This window comes from Aptenodytes patagonicus, chromosome 1, assembly GCF_965638725.1.
Source record: "Aptenodytes patagonicus chromosome 1, bAptPat1.pri.cur, whole genome shotgun sequence".
NCBI lineage: Eukaryota > Metazoa > Chordata > Aves > Sphenisciformes > Spheniscidae > Aptenodytes > Aptenodytes patagonicus.
Genome location: NC_134949.1, coordinates 67,367,893 through 67,377,579, shown reverse-complemented (window position 1 = coordinate 67,377,579; position 9,687 = coordinate 67,367,893). Strand labels below are relative to the sequence as shown.

General features: G+C 44.9%; 1 protein-coding gene across 1 annotated transcript; it reads right to left on the bottom strand.

Moving 5' to 3' along the window:
- Window positions 1-752: 752 nt before the first annotated feature.
- On the bottom strand, window positions 753-8,217 carry YARS2 (tyrosyl-tRNA synthetase 2). The gene is made up of 5 exons (XM_076340516.1): window positions 7,400-8,217; window positions 6,146-6,313; window positions 4,053-4,208; window positions 3,552-3,722; window positions 753-3,091 (listed from the first exon to the last, which is right to left on the bottom strand). The coding sequence occupies exons 1-5, from the start codon at window positions 8,200-8,202 to the stop codon at window positions 2,932-2,934; spliced, it is 1,458 nt and encodes a 485-aa protein (XP_076196631.1). The 5' UTR covers window positions 8,203-8,217; the 3' UTR covers window positions 753-2,931.
- Window positions 8,218-9,687: the final 1,470 nt, after the last annotated feature.

The window sequence follows — 9,687 nt, the reverse complement described above, 5'->3', positions numbered from 1 at the left end:
GGCTGGTGAAACACTGGCACAGGTTCCCCAGAGAGGTGGTGGCTGCCCCATCCCTGGAAACATTCAAGGTCAGGTTGGACGGGGCTCTGAGCAACCTGATCTAGTTGAAGATGTCCCTGCCCAGGGCAGGGGGGCTGGACTAGAGGACCTTTAGAGGTCCCTTCCAACCCAAACTGTTCTACGATTCTATGATTTGGAGATGAAGGAAAAAGGCTGAAGAGAGGTCAGACATGAAACATGACTTGCTCTACTCCTAGCAGTTTATTTCCTGCAACCAGAAACTAACTGTCAAATCTGATCTGTTGTATTTCTCTGGAGGCTAACATGGGTGTGTACCGGTATATTTTGTTGCCAGGTGCGTGTTTCTATATTGCTATAATACTTCTGCCATTTAAGGAACAAGGTAGCTATATTAAGTGGATGAACTTAACTTTCCCTTCCCTTCTTCTACCCTTGTGGTTTTTTCCTCCATATGCTTTGTTTAGGATAGTGCTGATCATTACTGCAGCTTAAGGCAAAGTAACAAGCAACACAAACTGGTCCTGAAGGCTAACAGGCTATTTAGAGCTTTTTTTTAAGGTAGGAATGACTCAACTACTTTTTATTTTTCTTTATGTAACGGAGATTAGGATAGAGAGATCTCATTATCAGGCAGATAAGTGGGATCTAGGAACTAACACTAGTAACTCCATGTGGTGAGCTAGTAAAAGTACTACCATATTACAGTTTAATAAGCTGAAGAAACTGATGTATAAGCAGCAAGCCACTATAGTTTATTACTATTGAAATCTTGATTGACAATGCACATAAAGCCAACACCAAGTTGATCAACATCAAGTAAAAAAAAAAAAAAAGAAACTGAAAAACACTGACCTAAAAAAACCCAACAGAAACTCCCCACCCAACTATAGAATATCTGGATTCTTGAGACTTACTAACATACTGAAATCTTGATTGACAGTGCAAATAAAGCTAACGCTAAGTTGGTCACATCAAGTTGATCAACATCATGTAAAAAAGAAACAAACCAAACAACCACCCACCTAAAAAACCCAATGGAAACTCCCCACCCAACTATAGAATATCTGGATTCTTGGGACTTTACTTATGTTTCTTACGATTTCCCCATTCTTCTTATAGGCTGGGTGGTTTTAAACCAGCTGAAATACCATGACTTAGAACAATATAAAAGAGATGGTGATGAGTTGCCACATTCACGTAGCTAAGATTAAGGCCTCTCCCCTGTGGCTGCTGTGACCGCAGAACTATATTGCCTAGGAGTTTCCTGGACAAAGAAATCACTCTCCTTGGCCTAAGGGTGAGGATTACTCTACACCTTGAAAACAACACTGCAGCCAAGGCCCAAAGCAATTAATCACCTCATAAATGAGACTGGGGGTTTATGTTTTTGCACTGGGGCAGGGAGGGTCCCTTAATAAAAAAGTTCTGAGCCAGCCAGCTACATTACTGTATTCTAAGTCAATTAACCAGTTCTAAGTAATTCAAATATGGGCTTGTACTACAAATAATCTTGGTAAAAACACATGTGGGTTTTGTTGTTGTTCAGGTGACCTGGCTGAAATACTGTGGCACCTATATTGCCTAGGCAACCCAATCCCAAACCCCACCATGGGAAGGGACTTTAGCAAGGTGGTGTACTCCATGCTTATTTGATTCCAGGTGTGTAAGCAGCTGTAGTGGCTAGTAATAAAAAGGGGTGGTGGTGTTTCAGAGCAATAAAGTAATACTACCTTTAAATGTAGATGTTGCTATTCTACCAACTCTTGAAGTACATTCTCACTTTCATGCCATCTTTACAAGAAAATGAGGAAGCTATGATCCCAAATGTTGGCTAGGCCATAAGCAGTAGGATCACTTTCTGCTCTTTTGTGAAGAAGTGCAGCTTTTGCATGTTGCCCTATCTGAAGGGTCTGACTTTTTTAATTGCAAAAGCACTATAGCTTCCCTCACGTTTCCTGGTCCAGATGATACCCTTGTGCTGCTGTTCACCCACAACTCCTAGGCATCTAAAATCAAAAAAGTTTTCATGTACATGCTTCAAATCTTCTGGTATAATATACTATCTTGCAAATGACTGTAGAGCTCACAGAACTAGTGCCAGGGTACACCTTCAACAAAGATTCCAGATAGCACAGAGGCATCCACGTAATTCAGAGGACTGAAGCAGCGGAATGAGTATCACCCACATTGCACACAGTGTGTGTGCTTAGTGGCATAAAAGGGCTTCATCAGGCTGATTTAAGCTTTGAAAGGCTCTATACTCTCTTATATTTCAAAAAGTGAATTTGCTCTGTATTACCACATTAAGGCTGGAAAGCTTTTTTCCAAATGCCCCCATACATAAACAATAAGAAGCTTACATATTAGGGCTTAATCATTCTACTCATTTATTGTGAATCTTCTGCAGCTTCCTTCAAAGCAAACTTGTTCAGAAAAAAAAATGTTGATCATAGGTGGGTCCTCCTTACCCACTTCCGCAGCTTTCTCTGTTGGGATGAAGTCAAACTGGACAGCAGCATGCATCCTCTGTAAGAAGTACTGGTTTCAAGTATGCTTTTGCTCATCTTGCTGTGGATTATGCCGTAGAGTACCTGGCCACTGTTCTACAACACAGAAGGTTGTTAATGGAGGGGAAGAGCATCTCCATCTTCAGACTCTGAAATTAATCTTTTCATCTTCTTGTGCATATCCTCTTATGAATGGTGCTTTGAATAAGGCAGAGTATCTAAAAATCTCTTCAATGGTATAACTTAGCTGCCTTTGTTTGAACTCTGTTGGTGTATTTTGAGAATGAAACTATGGTATTGGGCAGTCTGTGAGCTGCGTAGCAATGCACAGTGTAGAAACATCTTAAGTACATCTTTGAGCAAGAGAGTGAAAATGATACATCATTTTAGGGAGATGTTCTCGTCACAACTGCAGCCATTTTATAATGTAGTAATTTTTCTTTCCAATCCTAAGCAATGATACTCCATTCTTGAGAATATGCTGTCCGAGAATAAGAACAGTCTCAGGATTAGTTACTCGAATCCCATTTATTGAAACTCCACCATCTGTAATTTTCTGATACCTTAAAAAAAACCAAAAACAACAACCAGTAATTGCAAGAAGCAGCTATTTATTGCTGTTAAGTATTGAAAGTTCAGTTAAGGGTTTTTTAGTTTGATCCATAATTGAATAAATTTTAATTCTCTTGCACTTTACTTTTAGTCCAGGTCAGGAGTGACTGAAATTAACCTTAGCCTCTACCACTCCCATTCTTTCTGAGAGGTATAAGGAAACTTAGGCTGTTGCCTTCGACTGTCCCTTCAAGTGTAGATTTTACAGCTAAGGTACATGAGACCGCATTATCCTACACTTTCACATCAAAATGGAATGAGGCCGCCTGCTCCCCTCTTCCTTAATGCTGGTATGTAGATCACTAGCCTGTTTCTACTTGAATTGGCTGTCCTAATCATTTAACTTCTGAAAGCATACCACTACAGCCTGTTTATGTGAGGTATTACCGAAGAGCACAGGTGATAACATACCCACTAGGTCCATCTGGAATGGCATTTGCTTTGCGACACAAGTCAAGAACATTCATTCCAGGTTCAAGCATCAATTCAGCTGAAGGAGCTTGTCTAAAAAGTTCCTGTAACTCTTGGTCAGACATAGCTTCCAATGCCTCCACGCTGCTGTAATAAAGGGCCTTAGTACACCTGTGAGAACAAAGATCATTCAAAATACAGTGCTACTCTCATCTTCACACAAAGCGCTACTGAACTAATCAGATTCCCCTCCCCAACTTCTTCTGAGGGTCCACACAGTAACAGAAGTACTTAAAGTACACCCCAATTTTTTTTTATCGTAACCCACTGCACTGCAATTTTTTTTTATAGTTAATGTATTTTTAAGTCTACAGAATTACTACGTTTTTCTCTTTTAACAGCTGAGCAACAAGTAACTACATGAAAATAGTCCCTGAAAAGCTATGGATAATTACCATTGAATAAATCTGAAAGAAAACTGCTCGACAAATCAAACTTCACCTCTTAGCAGATTCTAGCCCCTCTCTACCATGAACAAGCTTGGTTACTTCTGCAGCAAGTCGTTTCTGAGGGCCCCATTTTTCAGGTTCTTTAGCATGCATTTCCATGATGTGGTCAATCTCCTCAAGAGGAATGAAGGTGAAGAGTTTCAGGTATCTACGAGCAAGGAAAAAATTACTTTGTCTATATAGCCATCATTACAGATTTCCTACCTTTGTCATTCAAACTTCATTAGCTACCCTAAAATGATTCTTAATTTAAGAAATCCGTATTACAGATACTCTGTCCTTTCAAACAACTCTGTTTTTGCCCACATGCTTCAGCTTACCAGAATAACTCACATTTAGCATTCCAGTTAGGGTAATATCTTCAGAAATAAGGTAGTGTCAAATGCTTTTATAAAGCTTGTACTGCAATCAACAACTTGGTTTTCTCTTGAAACATTTACTTTACAGGATTTATTGCAATTGTGTCAACTAACAAGGTTTTATATTATATTCTTACTAGTTGCACAATATGCTAATGCAAAGTACCACTGCCATTCTGTGGTGATCATGGGACAGAAGTATGCTATGTATTGATGAGTATCTCAACAGGAAGATTATTAAGGATAATCGAGAATTTAAAGGTGCCTATCTAAGCACAGTCCATTTTAATGGACTTGCAGTAGTATGAAATGCAGTGTATTAAAAAAGGTACCTTTACTGTTACAAAGTCTGAACGCAAGAAACATTTTTATGTCAAGTACCCACATACCCTTCTTATCAGTCTGAAAAGTGTTGTGGATGCAGAACCTGAATTTGAAATATCAAGGCATAAACCTTTGAAAGAGGTAACTGAGTTATGAGACAGGTCACAATATGAAAGGGAAATACATGTCTGAGGTTTATGAAGACTCAGATTTGACAGTACTATTGGAGTTTAAAGAAAAGCAGGTTTAAGAGAGAACATATAGCAACTCACTAAAATTAATGTAATGCCCTGAATAAAGCTATCGGCTATTTATTTTCAGCCATCTAACTGGCACACCAGCATGGAGGCTAGCCATCAGTGAAGGAAACCTGTCAAATGGTATTTCTCATATTTTTGCTACCCTTTCATGTTCTCATTATATGATTTTAATATTTTTACACTGGTCAGTAAGAATATGAGTTATGTGTGGTTGACGTGGACTCAGAGATAGCACAATGAATCCAAGATGAGGTTTTGCTCCTTGGAATTGCTCTACCCTAGGTAATGATTATTCAGAATTTTGTCTTTGTACGTGCTACAGCTTTAAGTAGTAGTTGGGCAGTGCTAACTGTCTCCTAGGCATGTTTTTAGCTAGACCAGTGGTCTCCAAAGTGGGGTGCCAGCACCCCAGGAGGTACACAAGATGATCCACTGGGGTGCAGGAAGAAAATTTTAGAACTTCAGTAGTACATTTATATAATCTATAAATAAATACACAGGTATTGGGACTGCATGCTCAAGATTTTTTTTACTGATAGGGGCGCATGACTGCTAATCTACACAGTTAATACAATCATAAATAGGAACTTCTTGGCTTTTTCCTAACAAGGCACTATTTCAATTCACTTAGGGATACGCAGTTTTTAATGTGGTGCAGTTCTAGAAGCTGAACTTTATGTATTTGTTTATAACCAGTTAAGTAGCTTCTTGCAATTAGAATGTAGTGTTTCTGGATACTTCATATTAGGTAAAAACTTGTAGTAATTGACATCTATTAAACTGCAGTTGCTTATTACTTGGCAGGAGAGATTTCATTTGGTACTGTGATGTCACAGTACTGAAACTGACAAGCCTCATAAGATAAAGTCACCCCACGGGTAGCACAAAATGTGTTGTGCTTCACTTGCTTGTTCATCCACGTTCCAGTTTTACGATGCATATGCCAGCATACGGAGACAGGTTCCACTACCCTGTATACTTAGGAACCAGTCATGCCTGCTCATTTAATGAACGTACAGTTATAATTAACATCTACTTCTGGAGCTCGCGCTGCACATATCCACGCGAAACAGTTACAGAGAACAATTAGGATCAGGTTTTATAAACAATGACAAAAAGCAAGATGAAGAAAAACTACTTACTTTTCAACTATGTTATCTTGTTGTCTGACAAAAAACTGATATAGCTCAAATGGAGAAGTCTTATCTCTATTTAGCCAAACTGCATTGCCAGCAGTCTTTCCCAGTTTATCTCCAGTAGTACTGGTAATAAGAGGTACAGTAATTCCAAACACATCTGTTCCTGTCATCCTGAGAAGGAGAAGAGTCGCTACATGTTAAAAAAAAAAACAAAAATAAAAAAAATCACATCTTGGTAAAGTTGAGTAAAACGTAGGCATTCTGTAAGTCTATCCTTGATATAAAGCATTTAAAAAAGCTGGGTGGGGTGGAGTGGGTGAGGGGCAAAACATGCCAGAACACTGTTTTGTGAATAGTGCGTTAGGAAAACAAAACCCCACACCTTGAACTTAAAAACTTAAGTTCTTTTGTGTGCAACAAACAAGTTTCCATACTTGAAATAAGTAGTTTCATGAGCAACAGCACTAGCAAATTCAAGCGTCCTGTACGTTTTGTCTTCTGCTCTGAGCACTAACTGAAGCTGCTGGTGTGGCTGGCACCCTTGGGACTTGGGTCTGTGGCTTTTCTGTGCCGATTCTCTGATGTCTGGTAATAGTCGAGCACGTGCTGAAGTAGCAGCAGTGCCAGGTACTCACCGATTTGCTTGTATACTTCTGCCAATTTTGTAAGACTTGCACCGAATTTGGTGGATAAGCAAAAGGCTCATCATCATCATGTTTCATCTTACTTCCGAGAGAACAACTGCAACCGTCTTTACCAATGTACCACAACTGCCTCTACTTCGGTGTGATTACACTAGACCGCGTTTGCCAGCAGAAGGCTTGTCTCGATTTTGTCCCAGGAGACCCGATTTTGGTTCTTGGGCAAATGCGCTCACTAAAACAAGAACCCGTGCCTTTTGTGAAAAATTCATTAAGATTTCATGGAAAAGGCTTAAAACCACGGCCAGAATGTACGTGCGTGCCAGGCTCGCGGTCAGGACAATTAATTCTTCCTGCCAAGTCCCGCAGTTTTGCCTCATGCCAGCTCTCGGAGGGGCGACTTCCGCCCCTGCTGCTTCAGGGACTGCCACCACGGGGGCTGCACAGACTTGGGACACCCGCCGCCCTGACCCCGCGCACCGCCACCGCGGCCGACCCCTGGGTTCGAGGGGAGGGCCGCGCCTCGCCCTCGGGGGGACGACGACGACGACGACGACGACGACGACGACGACGACGGAGACCCGCGGTGCCCGCCCTCCGCCCCGCCCCGGCGTACTTGGTGACGAGCTCGTAGCCGGACATGATGTTGCCCATCTGGTCGGCGCCCCCCAGCTGGACGCGGCAGCCGTGGTGCTGGTGGAGGTGGAGGAAGTCGTAGGCCTGCAGCGCCGGGTAGAGGAACTCGGCCAGGCTCATGCCCTCGGGGCTGCGCAGCCGCGCCTGGCAGCTCTGCCGGCTCAGCAGCGTGCCCATGCGGAGCCGGCCGCCGGCCCCGCCGAGGAAGTCGAGCAGCGGCTGCCGGCCCAGCCAGCAGGCGTTGTCCAGCAGCGCGGCCTGCCCCAGCCGCCCGCCGCCCGCCGCCCAGAACAGCTCCCGGTGGTTCTCGAACAGCCGCCCCAGGCCGGCCCGCAGCCCCCGCGCGTGCGCCCGCACCCGCTCCGCCGACAGCGGCTCCCGCCCGCGCTCCCGGCCGCTGGGGTCCCCCAGGCGCGCCGTGGCCCCGCCCACCACGGCGATAACGTTGTGGCCGGCGCGCTGGAAGTGGAGGAGCGCCATGACGGCCAGCAGGTGCCCGACGTGCAGCGAGTCGGCCGTGGGGTCGAAGCCGCAGTAGGCGGTGAGGGGCGGGCGGCCCGGCTCCAGCAGCCCCGGCAGCTGCTCCTCCGCGCTCTGCGCCGGGAACACCTCCTGGAAGAGGCCGCGCTCGCACTGCGCCGCCAGCAGCCCCCCGGCGCCCCGGGCCCGCCGCGGCCGCTCGTGGGCTCGCCGCCGGAGCGGGAGCGGCGGCGGGGCCCGGCGCGGGCCGCCCCACAGCCCCGCCGCCCGGCCGCACCGCCGCACCAGCGTGGGCGCCGCCATCTTGCCCGGGGGACGCTGGGATCGGATCGGGGCGGGGCGGCGGCAGCGGGAGGGCCGGGCCGGGCCCGTCCTGCCGGGGAAGAGCGCCCTGCGCCCCCTCTCGTCCCCGAAGGGGTGCCCGCAGGCCAGGCTGGGTCGGGCCGCCGTGCATGTGGTTACCCAGTCGGGAGGAGCCGGGGGAAGGCTTTAACAGTCAGCGACGAGAGGGCTGCAGGCCCGTGCGCTGGCCGGTGGTTGTCCTTCGGGATATTAAAGAAAGTGCGGACAGAAACGCCATGTGTTGGGTCCTCCTTCAGTTTTTTCCAAGCCAAAATACGGGGATTTCAAACCGCGGTCAGGCTAAAGCACCTGCGTTGGAAGTCAGGCCTTCAGCTTTGAGTAGGGCGTCTGGCAGAGCAGATACCGGATGCTTAGATTAGTAACGTTGCAGCTTTAGAACTTAAAAACTCCAGAATTTATAAACTCTCAAAGTCTGAGCCTGTTTAAAACACTGCCTTGGTGGGATTTAATAAGAAATTGGATGCAGTGTCTTCAAATGTGTTTTACCTGCCCATGAACTTCCTCGTTCTTCCCTGTTGTGGTGTTAGTTGAAGTAAACCACTTCTGCTGGCATGGCAGCAGAGAGAGAGGGCTTGCACCGGTCACCTGCCGCTTCCAGGAACTGCCAGTCCAAAAAAAAAACATTCGTGCGGTTATTTTTCTAGCATTTTCCAGAACTGTTCGCTCCTCCTTTTGACTGACTTCTCCTTTTGACTGACTTCCTGCTTCGGTTTAACAAAACGAGTCCGCTTCGATTTAGTGAGAGTAATAAAAGATAATGAAAAAACTTTGGAAATCCCATATGCTCGGTATGCTTTGATGGGTCCCTAAAGCACTGTAGTAGGAGGAAGTCAGGACTGACTAAAAAAAAAAAAAGGAAACCTGTGAACAGCATGTTTGAGTATGGAAAATAATACTAAGTCTTTTAGAGAAATTACATCATTTTTATCACAAGCCCTTCCAATCTTGGACAGTCCTGTTTTGTATATTGATTACGTAGGTAAGTATTGGCAGACTGTGTATTTCAGAGGTGAATATACATCATAAAATAGGAGGTATTTAGATTGTCCAATTACTCTTGAGTTCACGCAGCCCAGAGGAGATGTTTTATTAGAGATTTGAGCAGTGCTGAATAACAATACCGATGATACAAATCTATCTTTTAATTCATCACTTTAAGCTGGGGGGAGAGCATTTACATGTGTGTAGCGGTCATAGGTCAACGTCTGGTTGTCCTCGTCAACTTCTCTAGTTCACCAAACTGATCTCCACATGCCATACAAATATTGACAGGGTGGGTCCAAGGTGGTGTCGAAGGCGAAACGGAGAGTACATGACTGTGACTCACAGGAGAGAGGGAAGGTATAAAAGCGTTAGTTTTTGCCGCTTGAAAGCTATTATCATTGAAGACTCCTTGCTAACAGACCTGCGGTAAGTGAAGTACAG

Excerpts from the sequence above, each read along its gene's own strand:
- YARS2 (XM_076340516.1), bottom strand. The coding sequence starts at position 8,202 with ATGGCGGCGCCCACGCTGGTGCGGCGGTGCGGCCGGGCGGCGGGGCTG. Across the intron at positions 6,314-7,399 it reads GGCTACGAGCTCGTCACCAA|GATGACAGGAACAGATGTGT; the intron begins GTACGCCGGGGC and ends TCTCCTTCTCAG. Across the intron at positions 3,092-3,551 it reads ATTCCAGATGGACCTAGTGG|GTATCAGAAAATTACAGATG; the intron begins GTATGTTATCAC and ends GTTTTTTTTAAG.